The 26,639-nt window shown below is 41.7% G+C and overlaps 1 protein-coding gene across 2 annotated transcripts in view; it reads right to left on the bottom strand.

The window, feature by feature from the left end:
* ctnna1 (catenin (cadherin-associated protein), alpha 1) overlaps positions 1–22,684 on the bottom strand; it is a 73,277-nt gene extending 50,593 nt beyond the window's left edge. The window contains exons 1-7 of one of the 2 annotated variants that reach the window (XM_068714440.1): positions 22,588–22,684; positions 20,601–20,718; positions 20,222–20,417; positions 14,096–14,262; positions 13,423–13,542; positions 11,656–11,925; positions 7,762–7,965 (exon numbers count right to left, since the gene is read on the bottom strand). In XM_068714440.1, coding sequence (XP_068570541.1) covers positions 7,762–7,965; positions 11,656–11,925; positions 13,423–13,542; positions 14,096–14,262; positions 20,222–20,417; positions 20,601–20,705 — 1,062 coding nt within the window. In that variant the 5' untranslated portion in view covers positions 20,706–20,718; positions 22,588–22,684. The other variant, XM_068714441.1, reaches the window with a different exon arrangement.
* Between the last annotated feature and the right edge of the window lie 3,955 nt (positions 22,685–26,639).

Genomic DNA, 26,639 nt, shown 5'->3' with positions numbered 1-26,639 from the left:
AGGGTCTTGAGGTTTTGAAGAAACATTCTTCCGTGTTGATTTTCTAAATTGCTTATGTAATTATTTTGCAAAGTATCTTAAAATAATGTTAAGATATGTGGCTGAAATGTCGTAAAACCAGAGGAGATTAATAGGAATCAAAGGGTTTCTTTTTAAACTTCTAAACTACTTTTCCTCACTTCTCGGGGAGTAATAAAACTCCAGTTCAAAACAAGAATGCGAGATGAAGTAGACTGCTCAGCAGCAACATATCTGCAGTGTGTGCACAAAAGGGATATGTGAAGGAATTAAGTTATCCCGAGGGACAAAACAGAGAGATTTTTTGTTTTCTTAAAATCAGAACTGCAGCTGTAAGTGGTGACAATAAAAGCATCCATGAACAAAAGCATCAAGCATGATACGCAGGTTAAGTTTACACCCACCCACCCACACACCCACACCCACACACACACACACACACACACACACACACACACACACACACACACACGTTCGTTTCAGTTGTAGCATCACAACATACCCATTCATGAGACCACGGCCTTCTTTTATTGTTTAACTTTGCCGTCTTCTCTACCTTACAACAAAGCCAATCAGAAAGCCCAGAACTCACCAGCTAAAGATCAAGGGGCCAGGTCTGGGAAACGTTGCCTGACGGGCGGTTACTGACAGACCAGTGTTTTATGGAGGCTGTAAATATACGAAAAGCCTTGGGGACACTAAATCTTTTCCCTGTTACATTTTGTGGAGTGTAATTCCTTTTAATCATGCATTTAGATGAGATTACAACTAGATAAATTGAACTGCTTTCACGCCGGTCTTTGAACCTTCTTCCAAAAGAATGGGTAACAATCGGACCATTACAATACATTATCATACAATAGTTTCCTAGCGCTGGATGGACACTAATCTCTCACAGATTGACATCACAGTTTGTTTTAGGGGCAGGTAAAATGCCCATTCGAGGAAACTTGGTGCACAATTGTTTTGAACTTGAAACCAATCATGGTTTTCTATGTTAGGTTACACATGGATCATAACTGGATCAGGTGGGCAAGGTAGTTGGCCCCAAGATCAACTCCACCTAAAATGTGTGGCAGGCACAGAGGAATAGGGGCTAAAGCAAAAAGCCTGCCGCTCACTGCAGACGGCCGAGGCCAGAAGACAGCGGGAGTCGAGGAAAGAGCGAGCTTGTCGAGAGGGAAAGGAACGCAAACGGGAAGGGAAAGATGGAGAAAGAAAGATTCAGAAAGGAGAAAAGGTGCAAGAGAAATGTTTAGGTGCTCAGAGTAGGAGGACTACAGAAAAAAAAAAAAGAGGGCCAGTGAAGGGAGACGTAGGGGTCCCAAATCCTTTTCCATACAAGGTCCAAATGATATCGTATCACTTCAAGATGAAGGAATTTAAACGTCGGTCGCTCTATATGTCAAAGCAACCCAGAATCGCTATCTTGTGTGACACGAAACCCCTGACAGATGCTGGGAGCTAGCGATGCATTATTAATAAAAAGTGGCAGAAACAGTTACACGTGCCGTGGCAAACTGTCATGACAATATAGAATAATTGAGGCCACGCTGTGTGGCAGCGCTGGGGCTTCATTACCCCCACCCGCCCAGCCCCTTCACTGGCTGAATAGACGAATGTTAGTCTTGTTAAACGATCATCATAGCACAGTAGACAATCACTTCAGGAACCTTAGCCGTACCCCAGTAATACAACATCATGTGCTCCATCTATTTAGACATTTGACAGTTGGGCTGGGTATCGCTGCTAGTTTCCCCAAAATGATTCCGAGTCACAAGGCCCCAATTCAGTAAAGATCATATTAGGTATATCTCAGTTAATACAAAGTTTGCATGAATATGAAAGACATTCTCAGAGAACTAATGCTGTAAATTGGACCGTGGTGCATTCTCAAAAATATTAGCGTTTACGTTAAGAATTTACCCGATTACAACACGACCGCAGTTAACACAATCAAGTGCAATTTTTGCACATCTTACATAAGACAAGTCTTCTCTGTCTTCATAGTTTTTCTTAATCCAAAATGCAACAGGCCTTCAGTGCCGTGTTTCGATTCAACTGAGGTTCACTAATCGCTCATGTGGCCAGATGTTGTTGCATGAAGAACCCAAGGCTGGCCACTAGAGACTAACAGGGTTAAGGGTCACGAATCCGCGGGAAAAGCACACTTTAAAAGATCTCTCAAAATCGTTTTAGACCCAGCCTCATTTCCCCCCACTTTTTTAACCCAAATCTGAAGGTGTAGCATTCCCCTACATGATAACAGTTTAACCCAAGGGTACCGCCACTTCTCCAATCAATGTGCTTCAAGAAAGTACATTAACTCAAAGCTTGGAGAGAACATAGAACTGAAATGGGTTTTTAAAACACTGTTCTGATTGCTTTTATTAGTCTAATCCCTGATAAATTATCAATTGAATACTCTGGCAAGAGTCTGATCTCTCCTTTTCAAACAAACAGACGTAGCAGGAACACTTTGTTTTATTCATTGATTTTTCCAGCAGTCTTCTTTAAGAGGCTGTAGCTGTGTAAAGTGTGTGTGTGCTTCTTAGTTGATCATTGTTTTGACATCGTCTTACTTCTGCCATAGCAACAAATGTCATTTATTTCTTTTGCGTCATATAACACTTGGAAGTTATTTAGAACTTCTTGGTAAAAGCCTTATAAATGCTTAGAAATGATTCAAGAGTGATACATAGTTCTGTTAGAGTCTACCGAGAGCTCAGATCAAAGTACATCAAGATCACTCTATAGATTATTTTTACCTGTAAGAAAAAAATAAAATATCTAGACTAAATTATGGCAGACAAGCTAAAGAGCAGACTGGCAGGTTACGTTCATGAATGAATTTGAACAAAATCACAAGATCCAATCCTTGAACTTTCTGAGTGAAAAGATGGTGAGGTAAGGATGTCCAACAGACGGTTTGTCAGTCTCAAAGAGAGGAGGAACATTTGAGAAGGGGGGTGAACACAACTTGTAGCTGGAGGGCATGAAGAAGCAGAAGGGATGGGAGAGAGAAAGAGAATGAGTTGGGAGTCCATCCAACAGCCTCAGCTGTGAGTGTAAACCCATATGCTGCAATGGAGACAGACGCTTTAATGACTTGCACGGCCCCATCTACGATTATTAGAATAGATGAGGACAAAACTGTGGCCATCAAAGCACATATAGCCAAATCAGTATGTATGGCCCTAGAGTGCGTCTCTGCTTAAGGAAGGCATTTCCTTTGCTGCATGAATTACATATTTCATCGCACCTCCACAGCTCTGCTTCAGAAGGAGAGCACACACATCCTCATCGAGCCAATGGGAGGCTGGATTGGTCCGCCAAGTTTAATCACGGATACAGTCGGGTTACCCGTCACACGGTCTGCTATTGTTTTAACGGAGCAGCCACCACACTACCTTTACTCGGGACTAACTTCTCCACTGGTGCCACCAACTTCCTCAGTTTGTCACACCAGCACATGATTTGGTCGCATCCGTTTTTGTAGTGGAACGTAATAAGTACACGTACTCAAGCACTACTATAGTTACTCTTTTTACTAAGTAAAAAGATTAAAAATAGCTCTATTGCAGCCAGCTACTACATTAAAAATGCATCTTGCATGTTACTGCATTGATAGTAATAATCTAATACACTACTTTCTTTTACATTAAAGTGCATTTTGTTGATTATATACTTTCGTACTTTTACCTAGCAAAGCACTTGAATGCAATACTTTTACTTGTAACAGGGTCCATAAATCAGGGTATTAGTACTTTTACTCTTAGTACTTCTTCCACTTCCACTACTTGCTTTTTTTAAAATAACAGCTACAGACCTTTTCATTTTTTGGAACAAGGTAACAGCTAAAGGAATCGTTTTGTAAAGTTTTCAACCGCTACATATACATGCGTATCCAAGTCAAGCTTGTCAAGTTAACTTTAGCGTCTTTGGAGGCGGGACTGGAATAAACAGTAGCTGATGTCTCCGATCCACGACGATCACCATGCACTCGCACGGATGTGAAATTTTAACTCGCATGTGTTGACCATTTTGGTGGCCGTCTGGAGCCCTGTGACTGCATGTCAGCCGCAGTTCTAAGAGGATGTACCAGGCCATTAAATGCACGAGGTGGACTCAGACATATTATGCTTCTCATTGGTTTCCTTCCATCTGGCCCAATGAGTGGCCAAATCCCTGTCATGTCCACTCAGCATCACTGCGGTGATGAGACGGGCTCCTCCGTAGATCTACGATCTTAAGTCATACAGCGGCATGAAGGAGTCCAGTCAAGGAGAAAACTTGTTTTGAGCCAAACCAGAGATGCTGCATGAATGGCCCGGACCCTAAAATAAACTGGCAGTGTTCTGGATGAGCAATGAGAGCAGACCATGGCCGTGATGGCCGAGCATGGGCAGGAAGAAGAGAGAAAATGACATGCAAACTTAGTTGACATCTGACATTCTGTCATTTTGTCAATGTCCAGTGAAAACAAACAAAAACAGCGTTTTGTAACCGAGCAGCTATCAAATCAAACACTTTTGTCAACAGACACGGTTCATGTGATAACTCTCCACAACTGTTTTTGGAACATGCTATTGAAGACAGATATGCAAACGTCTGTAACAGTATTATGACAAATGCATTCCATTAAATACGATCACAAGACATCGCTGAGGGCAAATGTAAACAACTTCCATGTAGAGCAAAAGGACGAAACATGGAGTTAGCCATGAATGTATCCTTTTACTACCAAATACTGGCCCAATAAACTACCGAAACGTAGCAAAACTGCTACCGTCCTACTGCAAAATAATACTTTAAAAACACTGAAACACAGCCGTTTTCTCCAAACTGCAGAGCTTCTGCAACATATTTAAGTACCGTCTGGATATGCAGTTATCAAATCTGCCAAAGAGGTTGTATTTTGGTCCCGTATGTTCATCTGTTGCTTAGTAGAATCCTTAAAAACCCTACTTGAAAGATTTCAATGACATTCCATGGAGAATTTGGTGAAGGGCCAAGAAGAGACAGATTACCTTTGGGAGCAGATTTGCCCACTTATAAAAAGCAGGCAGACTGAGGACATTGCCCAATTCTCTCCAATAGTAAATAACTGGCCTGGCAGCCATGCAGCAGATGTGCCGGTCCTAAATTAACCTATTTATAATATCACCTAAAGACCCACAAAATATTGCATTTCGATAATGTGTGGTTACCTCTTGGCTTAGGAAGATTATTACTATAGGCAGTAAGCAAGTTAGCCAGGCACACGCTAAAAAATTAGCGGGCCACCATTTACAGCCTATAGCAGGTCATTGCACAAATTGGAGGTCAATTTGCAGCATTTGCATTACGCAGAGATTTGTGCTCTGGCAGAATGTGTGTGTGAATGCGCATGTGTGCCTGCGTGCTAGAATCTGTACTGCTATCACACCCCGGCTGGCCAGACATCCATTACAGCCACAGGACCCAGTGTAACACTCCACTAATGAAATGGGAAAGCTGTGCGCTTCACGATTTTACCTCTAAAGAGACAGCGGGAACAGCAGAAAACGGATAAAGTTCAAGCTCATAGATAGTAATAAATAAGGCATTAGCACAGCGGCGGGACGTCTCTGGGTGACTGGGCTCACACTGAAGCTCTGCTGTTACAGAGAGGACATTTAGGAGTGCTTTAACAGAGCCGTTTCCAAACAGAGAAAAGAACAAATCTGAGCAAGAAATGGGCACACGGAGAAATAATGTTTCGTTCCAGAACAGAAGTCTTCGCCACGGCAAGATGTTCTAGTGAAATTATCACTTGGAGAAGTTCTAGTAAGACACAGTCCAAACAGTCATTATCAAAATCATAATAGTTTATCATTTGTTTACGAAAAAGAAAAAAAAAAAAAAAAGAATAGGATAGACCCCATTTGAACCTAGTCACTTAATGTGGATTGGATAGCTATCTGATCTCAAAGCTACCGCTATGTGTAAATGTTTCTGAGAATCACTCAAGACCGACTGAAATCAAAGGAAATGTGACACATTCTGGCCAGATGACAAAAAAGGTGTGAATGTGTCCATCTCTCCGAGGCACATGTGCCACGTTTCATCGTCCCCATAGTGTAACTATGTCCACAGTCTGGAGAAACACCCACTTACTGTCGGATTCTAAATCCATTACATTAAAACTATTAAGAAGTTAGCTAGTTTGAAGTTAGTTGTTCTCCGTCTCTTTAAAGCAACATGGGATTTCAACACGTAACCCAATACAAGGCGCTCTGAGCTGCTGTTTATCTGATCAGTTCAACCACTGAATGAAAAGTATGGGTGAGGCAGCCTGTGAGGATAATAAATCTGTTGACTCACTAGCAGCTCATAAATTGGACTCATTTTTGCGTTTGCGATTAGATGGTTGTTAGCTTATGCTGCTGAAACTTATCTTGTCTGGATATCATGAAATGACGAGGTTAGCTGGGGCCTCTGACTTGTCATTGAAAATGCTGTATCCAGCTAGCCTTGTAGTTTTAGAGAAGTGTTCACTAACGGTAGTGTCACCAGCAGTCACCCGATTTGAGAAGTACCACCACATAGCGGCTTAAAACCCAACTGGATCAAACACTCCAACAGTTCACATGAAAAGCAGCCCTCCTCCAGTTGAAAACACAAACAAAAGCACATGTCACACAGCCTGCTAGTCACAGAGGCAATTAAGAAGTGATCCTAGGGCTTCGCTTTCCCCCAGAGGTGGCCGTGGGGGTTTCAGGGCCCTGGATGAGCCTCCAGGGCAGACCTTTAGCTCAGCTGTTGTGTGTATAAACACAATCTCCTTCTGTAGACTGTGCAAAAAGCCTAATCGCAAATACAGCACTAACCTGACATCTATATCGTAATGCAGCATTGTAATTTCATGATATTATTATTAGAATAGTATTAAGTATGCGCTGTAAGAACCAAATCACTAGAATGTTATTGAGAAAAATAGCATTAACCTAACACTTCTCTTTTCTTTTTTTCAAGCTACATCCACAGTAGGCACTGAAGTGGACCCACAGTCATTTGCCTGAACTGAAAAATGGTCCCAAGCACAATAGTGTCCCAGAGAGCCCAACAGTTTGACATGGAGGAAAGACTCCCTCTCCATAAATACACCAGTGAGGCTTTGTTATTTTGGCTCATTACTGTTTGAGCATTGTACAGCTTAATAACCAATGGTTGATTGTAGCGTCATATGTAAACTACAAAGACATGATTACCAAGAGAGACTGTTGGTTGCAGCCCTGTATATTGAGTTTTTTTCAGAGGTAGTGATGGAGTTAATTTCCATAGATTAATTATGTCATTTAATGGGCAGGATGGTGCTTTTATGAAGACAATGAGAGAGGGATTTTCATTTGTTCTCAAGTAACATTAACTCTCTCAACACAAGGTAAGTAAAGGTAAGTTAAGGTAAATCAGTTGCAGACAAATAAATATTGAGAACAGAATCTGTTAAGAATTAGATGACTCTTGATATTTTTCTTTAGGACATAAAACAAGGTACAGTAAGATTCCCTTGGATCCTAGCCTCAACTATGACAGTATTTGTAAAGCCGATTAACTTGATCTAAAAAGTATGTATTCATTAGGGTCAACATGGAGGCAATGCTTAGTTGTGCTTCTACATTTATCTGGGCTGAAATGAAGACATCATGAATGTTCAATCAATAGAGCTGTTGTGTTAAGCATACAGAGTGGGTGTAGGAAATGGAAAGGTGAGACACTTACATTGCCCATATACTCAGACAGAAGGTCCTGAAGAGCCTGGCGCACAGAGTTGCATTCGGCCACGATGCGCTCCCTGCGGTCATCACGTGTGCAGGAAGAGTCGGCCATGAGGGCGGCGCCGCTGATGATGCTCTCGAGGCGCTCCTCCAGGGAGGGACGGAAGCGCTCCTCGCTAAACGCCAGCGGGTCCACGATGATTTGTTTCTGTAAGGAAAAAAAAAGGTCAGAGGGGAAATTACACAGGGAGCAAAACAAAAAGCCAAAACGGATCTCTCCGTTTGCGAGCCCAAGGAGAGAAATCCGACAGGCAGACTGACAGGAAAAAGCTGAAGGGAAGAACGTAATTTAAAGGTGTAATATAAGGCCAGAATTTGTGTTTTAAACAACATCAACAGAATGTGAAGTAGTAACAGTGTTGACGTTATGAAGAAGACGTCTATGCGTTGTGTTGCAGTGACATCCTTCAGCAGACCCTCGGTTAGCGGGTGTAGAAACTCAATTTCAGCCGGTGCAAACCTCAGCGCCGGCAGTCTGATCCCAGGGGACCGCTCCGAAAAAAACAAAGTGTGCTCCATTCGCTTCAAAACAATTTAAACCGAAGGAAAATTTTCTTTATTTAACCAAACGCTCTAACTCTGATGAGCAAGAGCACGAAAACAGGAAACAAACATGTTACTCTGTTTTAGTGCAACGTACACACTCCACTGAAAAACAATATGATTGGCTTTTTCAAAAATAACAACTGGCTTCTCTAAATTGAACTCGGGAGTGGCCTCTGTTCATCTGTGTCAGGTAGACAAAAGGACAATGACTTATCCAAAAAACCCAAGTCAGTCCCAAAGTACAAAAGAGAGCACTGGTGAAATAGTTTTTTCCTATATCCTCTTTAAGGCTCGGCCTGCTGCTCCGCTCTGCTGATAATCACTTCCTCGACTTATTCAAGAGGAATACAGCTTCAAAAAGGCACTTTTTCACTTTTACAACGTGTAACCAATCACCTGAACCAGTAAAAACGCAGCAACAGAAAAGTTCCTCCAAGGACCCGATGAATGAATCATAAAGAAAGCAGTAGTCCCAACGTAGACTACAAGATCCATTTCAGGCAACAGATGTGCGTATGACTATGTAATTATATAAATATATAATCCTTTATGTGGAAAGGATTTGGACTTTATAGCCTTTGCTGCCTTTTCTTTGGAGTCACAGGAGTGCCGTAGTAAACCGCTGTACTCTGATATCTGCAGGACGAGAGAGAACACTTAGATGTCTGATTTCACAGCCTGCTGAGAGAGGCAACTAGTTGACATGCTGGAGAGGCGCTGCAGAGGGTTAAGGTATCACCGTGACGCTCGTGGCAGCTAAAAGAAAGCCAATCCCCCCCATGGCAGACTTCCACAGATGCCTTGTTGCTACAAAAAAATTAAAACAATTCCTCTGATAGAAATATGGTTTATTAGGCAGCCCGCCCGCCATCAAAGCCACCTCCAACCCCCCCGCCCCTCCACTCCGTCTCATCTGACCTCCTCTGCTTGCATGTCATATCACCATGGCAACAGGCACATAGAAAGACATGGAAGAAGAAAAAGAGAGAGATTGGGGTTGTTGTTGTTTCTTTTGACTCATTTGCTTTTTTTTTTGCCTTGCACTTGAAATGGGGCACCAGAAAGGAGCTGGTCTGGGAAAAAGGCTTGCATCTAAGTTTTTTGGGGAGAGACTTTCTGCTCGGCTCCCTGTGAAATAATCAATGGTGCAACAGATCTGAGAGACACATGTTTTATGGAGATTAATCAGTTGACATGCCCTCTGTCAGAGAGAAATGCTTCTATAATTTATGTGCAGCATACATTTCCATGACTGTAATCCATTCAGCCCGTTACTGAACACAACAACACACATGGGGCTGTTACTGCTGTAAAGTACACTAACTTTCCCTTCTTCAATCCATTAGGGATATCGCTTCGCTAAAAACGCAAATTTGTTGGAAGCTATAACGGCATGCTTTTATATACTCAGTATATAAAAGAAATGTTGATGAAGGACGCTTTAAGCAGAATGCCTAAATACCACGTTTGCTACTTAAAAAAAAGCTTAGCTTAAGTAAATTTTTCATTAGTCTTGCTAAGAGCTACCGACTCAAATAGAGGACCGAAGCAGTTTTACTGACGGTAACAGGGCAAAGCATTTTGGCATGAAAATCAAGCATGCAACTATTTCCTATTGGCCCGGCTACTCGTGAATAAGAGATCATTTATCTCAAAAGACTTCCTGGTTCAATAAAGGTTTCTATTTTACGATCATATAGGCTTTGAAGTCAGAGACAAGAATCACATTTAAAAAAAGAAACCTACATAAGTAAACTGTACAAATTCAAATTGTCCGCATATAATTTGGGATTGCAGATGAGCTGACTTCAGAGAGCAGCATTGCCTGGTAAGTGAAAGTCACATAGATCCTATCAGAGCAACGTGCATGGAGGATTTACACGTGTAAATGCACATTTCATGTGTGAAACTAGGCATCCGGTAAATCGCCAGAGAGCCTATCAATTAATTATTATAAACATCTATTTACTACAAATAGTTGCTCTCCTATGGTCTATGTCAAACACATACAAACTTCCATCCCAGGCTCCACCAAAAGAAAAGCCCTTGATTTGCAATAACCTCCTTTAAGATGCATGCAAAAAGGTCATGAGTAATTAATTTAACCGTGCGTCATGCGGCCACAGGCACGTAAAATATGAGTATGCAGATTGCATCAATCCTGTGGGTAAACAGCAGTCACAGCAGGATTAACACGTCACGTTACACATGGCTACTTGCTAAATGACTAAATAGCTGATCAACACACGATGAGTAAAGCATGTGCTTCTATAGAGCTCACTGATCAACATCTCATTTGTCATTGTGGATCCGTTCAGTGTCTTTGGAAGCGGTCTGGATGTTAACGAATCTGGAAATGAAAAGGTGCTTTGCAAGTCAGACGCAGTAGTAAAAAAATAAAATGGAATCAAGTTAATTGTCTTTGCATTTATCACCGCGGGCAGCATTTAGATGATTAGCTCATTGTTTTTTCCAGCTGCTATCTTGATGTTGTTTCATGTCAATATTATGACGACTAGAACGGCATACGCTTCATACACATTTTTTGTTTCACATTCTTGTTAATGCTATGATATATTTTTTATTGAATACATATGGACATCATAATAATGTACTTTAAGGTTGAGGCTGAGTGCAGTTTTGACTCCATCACAGCTGTATGAAGAATTAGAAAGCAAGGGAATATAGCAAAAACAATTAAAAACTAAATGAAGTTTGTGTGAGTCCACTGTGGATTTTAGAAATACACTGGATATGGAGTAGATGCTGGATTAAAGCTCCTCCTTGTTCTAAATGTCAAAATTAAGGACACTTTTGTTTGCATCTTAAGGACCATATAGTGCATGTTCTCACATCTTCCCCATATGAAAATATGAAATGGTACCATTTCAGTTTCATCCATTTCTAATAACGCCGAGGATAAAATATGCATCTGCTGGATTCTTTAAAACCAACCAACAGTCGAGCAGAGCTCAGTGTCTACCAGCAGTGAAGAGGTCCAGTTATCCACAAGATGTGTGCAAATCTCCTTCATTTGACATAGAAGCAAACCCAAGGAATGAAGTGGTCGTGACTCAAGAACATATTCAATGTACCTCAAAGCCATGTCCCAATTTGTCCACATATCTTGTCCTTATTTCCACCTCAACCCCTTCAGGGGTTTTGTTCATTTTATGATTCAGCTGGTAGGTTCTACAAACTAAGAATCTGACCTAACCAAACTTTCTGTACACGCCCTCATCCATCTCAGTAAATAAATAGTTGGGAGCGGAGCCATAATCATTGGACTTACATCGAAGTTGTTGAGGGCGTAGGCGAGCTCTCCGCCGCCTGCCGGGTGATTGAGCGCAGAGTCCTCGGAGGCGGTGGCCTGAGCGGCGTTGGAGATGCCGGAGACGGCGTGCTGCAGCTGCTTGTAGATCAGGTCACGGTTGGCCTTGTAGGCCGCCACGTCAGGGTGCTGGAGGCAGGCCCGGGACGCCGTGTACAGCATGGGGATGTTCCTCTGGAGCACCCCGCGAGCAGCCGCCATTTGGTCCTTGTGGTGGACGTCCTTTAGCTCCTAGCAGGGCGAGTTGAAAATAAAAAAGCAGGGTTAGACTGGAGGAGGGAGTACATACAGGGTGGCGATGTACGTTGGATTCAGAATGGGCCTGACGTGCCCTTATAGAGACACTAAGTGTGACAGAGTTTTGCTCTGGATGACCCAGATTTATTTCTGTCCTCTGCGGCAACACAACACACTCATAATCAGGCCATTATAATATGCCTTTGCAAATTAATGTGTTGCTATTCAGACCTCAGCATTTTATTGCAAATATATATTCATAGAGGGGGGAGAGAGACAGAGATCACTGGCATAGACTTATGACGTTAAAAAAAAAAAAAAAAAAAACTCTTCTCCAAGTGAAACGCTCTCAGGGCTTTTTTCCTCTATTGCTTGAGACATGCGCTGAGAAAGAAAACAATGGCCTTTAAGCCCCATTACCTTCTGGAATTCACTTTGGTTAAAAAGATTTTGCTATCCATAAAAAAGTGCAATGACAAGTAAAAAGCAATTTCATCACAAGATAACCAGTGATCATTTTGGCAAGTCTTCAATTCAAAGGAGGAGGACATGAAGAACAAGAGCTGTCTGGTCATGAAGCTGGTATTCATCACTGCTTCAACTCTTTGACACCAGCTTAGTGATTTAGTGGTGAAAGTTGGTTTGAAGCCATGGAAACCAAATGTTAGAACACAGCTTTTGTTTGTAGTGTTGCCATTGTTCTCAGTGGCACGTTGCATATCAGACAAATATCCAGCACAAAGCTATACTGTTTATAACACTGCTTGTGCACATGCGATAGATCCAGGTTTAACCAAGTAGAGGCTGTGTAATAAATATTTGATACTCTCACATTCAACTTTAACTTTAGAATTGAAGTGCTTGATGTTGCTGACAGTATTGTGTAAAGCTATTAGTTAACAAACACTGTAAAAACATTACTAAAACATACACTTAATCGTTCGCAGTTAGTTTAATGATAATTCTGACTAATAATGTTGAAAAAGAAAAGTAAAATTATATAAAATGTGTATTAACGAAGCATTCTTTATTTCCATTTATTAGCAGGGGTGTGCATCTCCTAGATCTGCACCAAGAACCTTATGGAGTCATGAAACACGCTTTAATGTTGACGACCACTTTTATCACAGTGGAGAAAAAAATGATGTGCCATTTCACAAGGAAATGGGTTCCGTCACATTTGGAGCCAGGCCTTTATGCTGTTTTCTTGCACCCCTGGCCTACTTCACTGCAATTGGTAATAAGAAGATTGTTCATGCTTACTGCATCTAATTGTCCAGCTAAAGCATGAGGCACTCTTCTTCATGCTTGCACCCCTCTTATTGTTTCACTTCCCATTTGCTCTGCGAGAGCATATTTTTGTTATGAGTGAAAAGACCACTAACACCCATTCAGGTACTCGATAACCTCTCAACCCAATTAAATCCATCAGCCTCCTCTGCTCCCACAACCCCCCCCTCCATGTCTCTTTTTTTGCTAACTGTACATTACCTGCTGTCTCTTGGCGGCCATCATGTTCAGCTTATCCACCTCTGGTTTTAAGGCCTTATATTGGATCCCAAGGTCCTGCTCCGTTCCTGCATTACGCACTTTTGCCAGATTTTCTTCCACCTGAAGAAAAAAGTTAGACAATACTTAGAGAAAAACAGTTATTTACGGCAAGTTAGACGATTTAAACAAAATTAACATTAACCTATAACTCTTAAAATATAAGTCATTGGGAAACTGTTTGCACTGCTTTATTATCTCCAGGAGTGCACTAGGGCTTAACACACCAAGATTTTTCAAAGAGCACATTTTCAAGATTGCAATCAAATCAAGCTCTGTTTTAATTTGCTGCAGCCCGTCATCTTATGTTTCAAGAGGTGAAGCGTTCCAGCCAGCTGAGGCAAAATCAAAGAGGAATTCAAAATGTAGGTTCATGTATTCATTTATTAAAAAGGAGTTACTCAAACTCACGTGGGTGCTATAATGAACACCGTAATGCGGTGTATCAGGATGCACTATGTGCAAATAGACCATCAATGCAATTTCAGTGCTCAAATAACTAATCAGTTGATAATACTGTTCTTGATAGCGGGGAGTACGGCATTGTTCCATCCAGTCGATAATTACATTTTCTAAGCGTGTGTGTATATTATCCATAAGAATATAACTGTCTCACCAGTTTAAGCTGCAGTAGAAGTTTGTAGACATCAGACATGTCTGCCAGCACCAACAGGTGTGTGACTGCCGACAGGAGGGCTCTGGCAGCACGGACCATGTTGCCCCTCTTCACTGAGGAGCACGGGTCTTCTGCAAACTCTCCAGAAGCCTGCCGCATGGACTCACCTGAGCAGGAGAGACAAAACAAAAGATCTGCTGTAACTTCAAGGTTGAAAACGGGAACTTCAAATGAAGACGGGTTCAAAGACAGACTTTTGAAACGGCAACTGTTCAACACCGTGAACCAGATTTTAAAGTGCTAAACTGTGTACTTAATCCCTGGTTGTCTACGAAAAGGAAACATTTTCTCTTCTTCTACAATCAAACAACAAATATCCTGCTATGAAGCTGTTCATATTTAAATTATCTAGGCATGTGCCTCACCAGCAAGTTGTGATGTGGAAATATGAGGCACAAAAAATACTCAATATAAATGTATTGCAAATTTTCATAAATATAAAATGTTTGAAATAATTAAAATTTTTAATTAAAGACATTCTTCCTGTTTAAATGTGTTTTGGCAGTAGAGGTAGTAATAGAGGTAGTATTAGGCTACACTAGTAGTAGTAAAGGTAGTATTAGGCTACACAGGTAGTAGTAGTGGTGGTAATCTGCAGCAGTCAGTCCGTTCCAGGCCACAAGTTAATTGCGTAAAAGTCTTCCTTTGAGACAAAGAGGAGTGTGCGGGGAGTGTGCGGGAGAGAAGCAACATTGTGACGCATTGCCCGCCTGCTTAGGGCCAGCACATGTCACACAGAGCAACAAAGACTCTCTCTCTCTCTCTCTCTCTCTCTCTCTCTCTCTCTCTCTCTCTCTCTCTCTCTCTCTCTCTCTCTCTCTCTCTCTCTCTCTCTCTCTCTCTCTCTCTCTCTCTCTCTCTCTCTCTCTCTCTCTCAGACACCTCTTCAATGTCCAGTAATAATTGCTGCTTGCACACTGACATGCACACACAGCCCTCTAAAAAATAAAAAAGAAGGAGGTCAAAGCCACGACAAAGGACTCAGTGTCTGGTTGGTCCAGCACCATGCTTTGTCCTACATTGGATTGGCCTGCACAGTCGACTGGGCACACAAATAGACTTTGTAAGCTCACATTATGAACAGGACAGTAAGTCCGTAAATAGTTTACTCCAGTGGAGGCACGGCCCAATTCAAACTCTAGACATTGCCTTTTAACACCTTTGTGTGTACTGGAGATTCAAAAGCCGAATGAAATATAGATTTTTTTTTTTGGGGGGGGGGCATTGCTATTAGTTTGCACAGGTCTGGAACTGGGTCCAACCACAATGAAACTAAACAGGGTAAGCTGTTTAGACAATTATGGATGCTTTCAAAGACAATATGTTAACACAATGTTGCGGCATGAAAAATCCTAAAACAAAAAAACAACACAGCGAAATAGCAATATCAACTAAATCTTAAAAACTGGATACGTGAGCGGTGCAGAATAGAATTAGTGCAGTAGTGGGGTTGTTTCCATTCAATGTCAAAGTGTCAGGGGAACTTTATCACTCCACGATAAGGAGGATTCTGGATTTAGATACAATGTTAAGTGACTTTTTGGCTTTGACCTCTGGAATGTTTCCTGTGTGCTTCTGTCCCCCAGCTGAGGTTTGCTGTGAGAACAAAAGGCGACTGTATGCGTGACACCTCACATTGATAAGATTCGCTAATTTATCAGGAGCTCCAGTTTCTCTTATTTTCCTCAAGCCATCCATCTTCTGCCCCCAGTGTCTTAACATTCATCGAGTCATGCAACTCAGAATAACTACATAAATCCACTCGAGTAGGAACATTTTTAACTTGAGCAGACATAATTGTCCCCCTCAATTCCCTCTCTGTACCTTTCATACAGGACAGTGAAGAGTCAGGCTACGTTTAAAACGGCTTATGTCCGAGTCTGCTGACTCGGATCGATGCTGCATGCTTTAACGCAGCCGTAGCATTCATGTCCACTCTCAATAATACTGCAAATTAAAATCAACGTGTCAGCATTTGCTTTGAAAATTGGGGTTTGTCAACTGACCGATGTGCTTAGATAATAGCAGTGAAGTTAAGTCAATACATTTGCTCTTCACCCTCATGAGAAGATTGTGATCGAGCCATGCTAGTCAATCTTTATGCTAAGCTATCTGTCGCCTGGCTCCAGCTCCGCACTTAACATACAGAGTGGAATCAATCTTGTCATCAAGAAAATAATGACTGGAAAAAAAAAGACACATTGAGTAAATATCTTGCAACTAGTAGCTATATAGATTTTCATTTAAGAACTTTAATTTACTTTTTATATTGTGTATTCAATCCTGGACATATTAATGCAATGAATACTAATTCTTACTTGCGAAAAACTACATTTATATATTTTATTTTTTTATTTTCTTTACCAGCATCATATTGCATAAAGATATTGGTAATAAAGCCTTCAATTATGAATCAAGATGTATTGTTAGACACCTCAAATGAGTTCAAGTCTCTGTGAATCAGTAGCAACAAGCTGGAGACTGTTTAAAAGGTGTGAGCTAACGTTAGAGGCTTGACTGGACAGAGAGAAACAGAAGCTACTCGCCTTGGTAAATTGAACATCAATAAGACGCCATCAGAAACCCCCCCCCCTCTTAGGGTAGGTAAACTGACAACCTGTGAGAAACCCTGAGAAATAGTGTTTTCTTTGCTAATACACCCCCCCATTCACACCTCCCCACCCCCGAACTTTGCCAACACCAGCATCATGCATGCCCAGCAGCCCTTTCAGTTCAATATGTGCTCTTCAACAATTACCTACTGAAACTCTAAAGTCCCATACTCAACAATCAGAGGTTTAGATGTGTGCACTGCTACCAACCAGAGGAAAACTACTGAACCCGCAGTGTTGCACTTCAAACGATCTATCGATGACAAGACTTTGTAACGTTGTGATGTCCCCTGAGTTTCAAAAACAAGAACTCTAAGACTTTTCGAATGCTTAGCAGTTATAAAACAGTTTTAAACTGCCATTTCAGTGTCATTCCGATTCCTCAGTAACACCACGGCATAACAATTTCCTTTACTGTACGCTCGGAAGGTTTCCTTCAAATTTCTACTTTAGCTTGTCAGCACATCTATGCATACCGAGTGTTTTGAAGACACTTGAAATTAAAAGCTGAAGACGAAAAAGAACAAATAAGAGGAACAAAGACAGAAGTGACAACGGTAGACCTGTTCAGCCACAACACTGCTGTGACAACGTTCACAGCCCAATGCAGAACCACGTTTAGAGGGAACAGACTCAAAGCTTAAAAAGATGGTTTCATGGAGGCAACTCTAGTCTGCCAGACAGAGAAACTCACACAACCATTTTTAAAAATTCATCCAACAGGGCTGCAACTACCAATTATCATCATTACCAACCCAGCGAGTATTTACTGAAGCAACTTTGCTATTTGAATTACAGCGATATGAAAAAGAGTAAAGCACCACATCATCACATTGAGACACAAAGAGTCAAGCGAAATTACTTCAATGACTGAATGATTATATAAATTGTAGATTCCCTTTTGGTTGATCTATTAATCAACCATCTTTATTCCAGCAAGGAAATTCTTTTTTTCAGTTCGTTTTCAAATTCAGTAAAAGCAGTGACTTGAAGAGGAAAAAAAGTTGCCCTCTCAAACCTGTGGAACAGAGATCTCACACAGATTGCGATCACCGACAGAGAGCTAAAAGCAGTTTTGTGCAAATGACCGACAACATGGACCTCAAACACAGTCCGCACCTCCAGGCTGTTATTCCCCCCTGTGAACAAAATCAATAAGGCCATTTTCAGAGGGCCAGATAGTGATCAGTGCTCCTTTAATAAACTTCCATCCATCTAACGCTCACCTGCGGCCGACAGAGTGCCTGATGAAATGATTAAAATGTATATCACACAATAAGGCCGCCCAACAAAAAGGCACAGACAGCGAGGGAAGGGCAAGACAGAGAGAGAGAACAAGGACGACAGCAACAGCTGTGTTCAGAGAAAAGTCTACTGATTATACTGATGCATGTGGTAAATCAAATAGGACTTTAAATATTCAGAAAATATGTTTACTCGGGGGGGGGGGGGGGGGGGGGGGGGGGGACGACGACATCCATTTCATTTCAAATGATTTGAGAAAAAAGAAAAGAAACTAGTAGCCATGACATGCATTGTTTGGCAATCTTAATGATTATGTCAGAAGTTTCTTCTCCCATTTTAAAACAGCTGGTAAGCCACAGCTGGGTGGAAAATGCTTTCTGAATCCAGGGGGTTAGTGGTGGGAGGGTGTTACTCTACTCAATAGCCGTATTATCAGTCTAGGCACGCTCCACTGAGCAGCGTGGCATAGCTGACAGCCAGGCCCAGGCACCAGCTAACAACAGTCAGTGGATTCCGGCCCGGTGACAGCTTACCACGACTACAGTAACATTCCTGGGCACTGAGCACCGCGCGGGCTATCTAGCGACATGTCATCTACCTCCCAACCACTCAGAGCAGAGCTCGAACAGGGTGGGGGGGGGGGGGGGGCACATCCAGGGGCATCTGCGGAGAAACGACACAGTGACACAGATGTCGCTTCACATGGCGGTAACAGCCACCCTGGAGTCTGAGCTCGCTGGTCTCAGTGGTCCGCTAGTGTGTCAAGAGACAGTCGGATATCTGGGGCGAAGAGGAATAAATGAGATTTGCAACTGTGGTTGTCAGATGATGGAATCAGCTATCGCAATCCAATTTGTAATTTAATTGGGTAATTGGCTGGTGATTTGAGGGTAGATTTTTGGTCTCGAGATGCACAAGTTGTTCGTTCTGTCACACAATGAACTGGTACTCCACTAAAGCAGCCCAGCAGATAACCTTCACAGAACGCCAGACAGAGCTCGTACCACCACCACCACCACCACCACCACCACGCCGCCTCATAATCTAGATGGATGAAATGACCAGGGACGGGTGCACAAACCCCGGATTAAATGGGCAGCAGTGCTAAATCATTTAAGACCAGAGTATTGATAGGCTCCAAAGTTATCGATTCCTTTATCAGGACTTTTACTTTTTGCAGTCTTTTTTTTTTTTATCATGCTGCAGCGCACAATTCCTCTGCATCGGGACTAAGCTCCTCAAGCCATCCACCCACACCCCACCCCCACCCCCACCCACACACGCTAAAACAAAAGCTGTCTGTATGTCGTCCGACGGTCACTTTCTAAACTTCACTCAGTTTCGTGATGTCAGCGATAGCATTTTTAGATGTACATTGCATCAGAAAAAAATATCTTAAAACATGTAAAACAGAAACATAAGTAATATTAACTGTACATTTTTCAATGCTAGGGTTGGGTATCGTTAGGATTTGATCAACAACTGTTATTGATCTCCCTTATCGGTTCGGTTCTTAATGGATACTCTTATTCATCCTTTTACGTTACTGAATATTTGCGTCTGTTTCTAGAGCAGCAACAGTAATGTTCACAGCAGCAAAGTTCTGATATCAACTTAAATAATATCTCATGGACACAAATTTAAAATGTATGACATTGCTGGCAACACGATACTGAGTGAAGTTTAGAAAGATTGAACAACAGACATCAGTGAGTGTCACTCATTCATCCCGTCCCTCTGCTGATGGGGGAAGTTTACAAATGATTGCTAAATTAAATCAAATCAAAGCTACATGGCCAACTAAGCTAACTGGTTAGACTACATACATACAGACAACTTTTGTTTGAGCTCATTTGCTTTTGTAAAACACAGAGGCGGCATATTACCGGGTTTAGGTCAAGGCTTTGCGTTATATATATATATAAATATAAACTGTGACTTCTTGGAGAGGGCGAGGAGATGACAGTGTATTGTGGGTATAAAATGTTAACCGTTTGCATGCCTAAATGAAACGTCTCTATTAATAGGCCCTCTAAATACCCCCATAGCGAAATCTATCCGGCCCAAAGCATATTCTTATTTCAAAGTCTTCCACCGGGGCAGAGGATATGTACATAGCTTATGATTTATTTATCAGCCCTCCTATCTAAAGATGCACTCTGTACACGCTGGGAACCACACACTGCTGCAATATGCATTTTCACTATACCTTGCTTGCGGACGTCTTCCACGGCGGCAATAAGCTCATCCTTGAGGAATTGACTTTCCTTTGCAATCTTTTCTCCCTTCTCCAGGAAGTTCTGGGTGGCGTTCTCCACCGACGCCGCCAAAACATGAGCCTTCTTGGAGCGCCCCTTCTTCTTGTTGGACGGGCCTTTGTTGCTGGAGTTTACCAAAGTGGTGACCTACGTCAGGGGAACAAAACGGTTCATCAAGCAGCAGCTCCGGGATAACATGTAACTTGCTAATAGCGTTGCATTCATGTATTTCATAGTACGTATTGTAACAAAGACCATGCGGTCATTCCACCTACAAGCTATCTGGCCCCGTCCTATTATTCAAAATAAAAGATTTACATTTTACATTACCTGTGTGACCAGGGGCTCCAGCAGCCTCTCCACAGCCAGAGTACGAATCTCTAGACTCTTTGGGTCCCATTTAAAGTTGATGTTAGCGGTGTTGATGTTTGTCATGGTGTCTAGAATTCTGGGCATAAAAATTTGGCAAAGTCAGAAGAAGAAGAAACAAGAAAAAAAAAAGTTGAAACAGATGACCGGGGCTGAGTCAATTTCATTCTTCGGATGCAATGATGAAATCAAATTTAGACTGCACCAAACATCTTTGTCACAAAGGTCTTTCTTTGGGACAGCAGCGCTCCATCCCTCGCAGAATGAAAGCCAAAAGTAACACGGTGGCCAAATTTAGATTTTTTTTTTTTCCAGGCAGCGAGTGCAACTCCATTGATTAGCTATCTAATAGGGAGGGGCCGACACTCAGCCTGCCCTGAGGGAAGAGGGGCCTCAACTGAAATGTTGGTCAGCTGTATTATGAGAAGAATGTCGTAGACAGCCACTAACCTACATAGTCAACAAAAGAGGCTGAAATATTAAAAACAACAGGAGGACATTGAATGATGACAACATAATGTTATTATATTGAGCTGATATTTATAAAATGGGTGTGCTTTCAATTTAGCCTTAAAAATCCAGAGAAATGTTTGCATTAGGATGTGGTATACTTGCTATGATCTATGGTGCCTTTTAATTTTTAATCCAAAAAAAGACAGCCAGTAAGGATGGATGCTGATTGTCTTTTCATTTCATCGTGGACATAAATCTACAAGCACTTCCCTACAACTCACAGAGACTTTAAACTATAAGTACTTACAGCCACTGCAAGGTTTCTCCTCTACTATAATTCTAAAGGTCACTTCACACCTCAACATAGTGTCTAACCATGCAGATCGTGTCAGTGCTATTTGCGGAGGTGTGGACCACGTCCATCAAAACTGCTTCTTGCTGAGAAACTGTTTCATCTAGAATTGGTCTGTGGATTATTCAAACTAACGTTCACCAGGAACCTGCATGTGTCACCTCCTCTCTATGGGTGTGGCACAAGTCTCAGAGCCAGATATCTCAAAATCTGTTCAGATGAAACCAAAACTCCCTGCAAGGCCAGATACCGGAGGGGGGAGGGGGGAGGGGGGGGGGTGTTACGATACTTGCATGTGATTTGAGTAATATAAACTATAACTTTCAGCATATTGACATAAAACCATTTGCACTAGGGGCAACAGCAAAATGGTGTAGTATACGATAACTGAAATGTCCTTCCCGAAATAGAAACGCCCTAAATAGAATAATAACACGTTAAAGCTAACACTAATTACTAGTGTGGGTCTAACTCCTCACACACGTTAGCTGGGCGCTAATACCGAAGAGTAATGCTAAAGTTAAGTAGCTTAAGTTGCACCTGTTGCAACGTTAGCTAACTTTATAACATACATGTTGGTTTCACCACACGAACTAATGACACGTTCACGTTAAATGAGACTTAAATAAGTACACGAGTAGACTATGCGGGTTAAATAGTTGTTGACTAAATTAACCGATTTTAAAAAGGCGTTTTATTAGTAATATTTAATCAGTAACATTTGAGCCATTTTAGCTTAACGTACGGTGTATTCACGTTACCTGCTAACGTACAGTGGTCCAAACACGGCACTTGCTAATGCTAATGCTAGCCGACACAACAAACATTAACGCTATCTCGATTAGCCTCATTTAATGCGGCGAAACGCGTGAACCGTCGTGTTAGTGCGCTGTCCAATGACCTCTTCTACATAATAAACATAGTAGAAAGGCAACGTTGTAAACTTACTGGAAACAATCAACGGACAAAACTGTAGTTTAAAAGTTCAAAATGGAGGAATGGGAATTACGGAGTTCCTTGCTTCAAAACTTTTCCTCCCTCAGTTGAGTTGCGATCCTATAACCGCGCACGGTACTTCTTCACGAAGAAATGTCGAAAAGTAGATACAAGAGAGACCTAAAGTGATCTCCAGCAGTTAGTTACCTGAAAATGTCGGTCAAGATTGTTTCGATGTCGCAGATTATTGCCCAACAATGGATGAGGCGGAGGGGGGGGCTGGGGCGGTGACCGAGTTCCTGAACTTCCTGCAGCGGGGCAGGGCGACCACAGGACACAGCAAGCCCGCAAACGAGGAGGTGTTCTGGGCGTGGCACCAACTGTACGTGCCCATATATGGATTAATAGTTGCTTCCATGAATCTAGTGTACGGCCAGGCCGAGCTGCGGGACACCAGTTTTACCTACTTGACATGTCGTCTGAAGAAATTATAAACCTGGAAGTTAAACTGTTGGCACTTACAAATATTTCTGACAATGTTTGAATATGCTCATGAAACATGTATCCGTTTTTTTTCTTCCCGAGATATTTTTTCTGCGCTTTTGATCTCTGCAGACAAAAGTGAGGAGCTCATTTAATCCTGATGCAGCAGTTCTCACGGTGTCTAGACTTTGAGTTCACTGTTGTTTGATCAATAACTCATTTAAGGTAATCTAAACAGGGAACACACACTAAGAACCATATTGTCACCGTGTTAATCATGGTGAGAGGTTGTAATTCTTTTCTGTTGTAGGGAAATGTAATTGTGTCACTGTCAGTTTTCTAATACTGCCCAGCTGTACCATGTCAAAACTCACAAGCCAAATTAATCAAAAAATGATCCCATTATTCCAGTCTTGGAATAATGGGATCATACATAATATGCCATAACCCCCATTACACTTCATTTGTTCACCACAATAAAAAAAGGATGTAGGTTAAGGATTTAATCCTCAAGCAATATGTATCCACTTGGGGAAAATCTTACCTTTGGTCTATTATTAAATCTTTTCAAATCACGTGACTCTATTCTTCAATGTATTTCCCCTAAAAAATACATGCTGGTGCATCAGGTGCACACATACACACCCAATGAGCTGGCTGTGGCTTCAGTTTCTCATATTTTATTAATATGTAATGAACATCCAACTACAAGCAGCACTGACATTTGAGATGAGACTTTTATTCAGATAGCAGCTTAAGACGACTTGCAGATGCCACACATTTTACAACATCAAGGTCAAGAAAAACTATGCTCACTGTGATCAGTATGTAATTGTCACACTTTAATGGTTTGTTGCAGCTGTGACTGATAACACTGAGACATTTGATAAACATATTCCAGAGACAAGTATTTGGGGTTTGGGCCCAATGAAGCATGAACGCCTTGAATAGATTATCTAAAGAAGCCAGGTGCCACTCCTCCCGCCTCACTTTTAAACCTTACACACACACACACACACACACACACACACACAAACACACACGCACACAAGGAATACACTGTCTCTTTAATTAAACAGTGGTAGAATGCATAGATTTTACCTCATGATTACATAAAGTTACTATAAAGAGTCAGACAGTTGTCAGGATGGTGCTTAATTGAAACTTATCTGAAAATATATAATATAATATGGCAAAGCAACACAAGCAGATCGGTCATAATTTTAATTTTATATATGTAGAGAAAATACAAAAAAAAAGAGGAGACACAGTCATCGGCAATTTAAAGAGGTGGCCACAAAGAACGTTACAAATAACAATGGTGTTTTGTTCTGCGGGCAAGTACAACCAACACACTTCTATTTGTTGGCTGGAGTAGGTGTTAATTAAGAAGCTCCACCAGTGCAGCATGAATTACAGTCCTGAAAAGAACGAGTTTACAAATGCACTCACAAAGCTCTTAATGAAGGCCTCAGATTATAATTATCTTATGGAAAGACACTGTTGAATATTTCCCTTTTTTTGTGCAACAATAATTTGCCAAGTAATTGTTTTTTGACCATGCCGAAACTGAAGGGTCATGCATTAAATAGGCACGTTAAACTCGTGCAAACTGAGACACATCAGTGAACTATCTTTGTGTGCAATATTCATTTCAGTCAGACCTGCCACTTACATAATGTAGCAGAGATTCGTTTATCCAATTAATCCTCTGCAGTGGAGAGGGGATTGGATTGGATGCGGTGAAGTTGTGTGCTTGAATGATGAATGTTTGTCCAGGTAACAGCTTGCAGGGAGGACAAATTCGGGTGTCCTTGAACTTCAATCTTTTTGTACCTTTTGGGCCCGACAAATGATAAGAGCACAGCATGCTATAAATAATTCCTTCTCATTATGAGGAAGCGCACATGTTTGTCACACACTGAATGTATAATTGAGCACATGCAAATCTGTTGCATGTGGCACTGTGGATAACAAAACTAGAAGAGACGGTAACTGTGTCATTTTTGTGTTTGTAATCATAATTGCCTGTAATGAAATATAAAAATAATGTGTTTTAAGATATTAAATGTGGTTTTTTTTAGCTTTCTGCTCATAGATTAGTTTTCCATTTTTATTCAGGAAACACAATGTCCTATTGAATGGCACTGCTCCGTGCTGATAAGAGAAACACTCGTGATCGCATGCCACAGGTGAGCTTCTTTCATAATGGTGTTGTCTATTGTTTGTGCAGACATGGAAGTTACTGTGCGTTATGGCTTCCTGTCGGTACTTTGGTGACACTGACTGAATTTGAAGCTCAGTGAAGGAGGATTCTGCTCCCCGACATAACGACTTTACAGCGACTTTCAGTCTGCCCACATCCACCTGACTCATCCTGACAGCTGTCCATGGAGCTCGCATGATGTCATCTGCAGGCTCTCCCTTCCCGAGTGAGAGACCCGGACCGCCGTGATTAGAGATGAGTGTGTGGCGGCGACGTAGGCGTCACTCTCCTGCAGGCAACACCCAGGGGTCGGACGTGAAAGTCAACTGGTTAGTCGCACTAATGATCGTCCTCGATAGCAGCCGTTCGCTGGGACTTTCTTGCAGAGGTGAAAAGATACATTATCGCGTGGATTTCACAAAAAAACGTCAGGACGTGTCGGACATGTTAATAGTTGGGTGTTTTGGGACAGTGATTGCGTGGTTTGCACCGTCGAGTAGGTCGCAGCTCATGACTCAACTTCGTATGACATCCTGACTAACTACAGTGGGTAGTCTGAGCTCCTCCTGCTGGTTTAGACCGTGGTGTAAGACTGTTGTCTTCCGTTCTTGGGAAGTAGCAGCAACAGGAAGTCTGTGTTTTGAATGGCAAAACAGGACGGGTTGTTTGAGGGCCCCGCCAGGCTGGTTTTAATGAAAGCGAGTTGGAGCAGGATTATTATTATATATATTTATCTGTTCAGGTTTGATGTGCTACGCAGATTGACAGTTGATCCAATGTTATGCATTCCTGCGTGTACATCCAGATAAATGTAAGTTATGAGGTTTATTTACCGGATATATCGTTATGTTATTGTTATCTTTATTATTCTGTTAATTGCAGTGTGTAGAAATAGTTGTAGAAATACGTTATTTAACTTTGTGCTGACAATGATGCATACAGTTCATTGAATGCTTATTTAAATGTCTGGCGAATTCCTAGGTTATATCAGCCCACTGTGACTAGGATACTTTGTTAGTTTGGATGTTGTAGCTAAGTTATAAATGATTGGACACATGCAGCTTTTGAAGGCTATGGCATTTATTATGAGTGAACTGTTAACATTTACATTGTATCGTTTACCTTTTCTCAACTACACACACACAGGCAAGTGTGTATTGCATTAAAGTGCAGTAAACTGACCATCGGTCTCAGGCATCATTATTTACATCAAGTCTTGGTGAACATAGGGAGAACATTGTAGCACATTGTAACTGTGAGTAGCCAGCCTGTAGCTATTGAGCCTCAGCAACAAACTGGATGACATGCCTGTTGTGGGACCACTGAGTGACCTTTGATGGTGAATCCTTTCCCTCAGATGGTCTGTAACTCAGCTCTGTAAGGGCCCATCTCAAGCTGTATTTAGTGTGACAGGGGCCTTCAAAGTCAAACGAGTTTTTGTTGCCGAGCAAGAGTTCTGCCTGAAGAGATGATGTTGACTTTTCTAGGAAACCGTGTTGCTGACAAAAACAATGTCTCTCCCTGACATTGTTTACAGATCATCTTACCTCTGTTTCCGGATGTGTTTCAC

The sequence above is a fragment of the Cebidichthys violaceus genome, unplaced genomic scaffold (genome assembly GCF_023349555.1).
Source record: "Cebidichthys violaceus isolate CVI_PGR_0920_01 unplaced genomic scaffold, fCebVio1.0.p SCAF_2, whole genome shotgun sequence".
Lineage (NCBI taxonomy): Eukaryota > Metazoa > Chordata > Actinopteri > Perciformes > Stichaeidae > Cebidichthys > Cebidichthys violaceus.
This window is presented reverse-complemented; position numbering and strand designations above follow the sequence as displayed.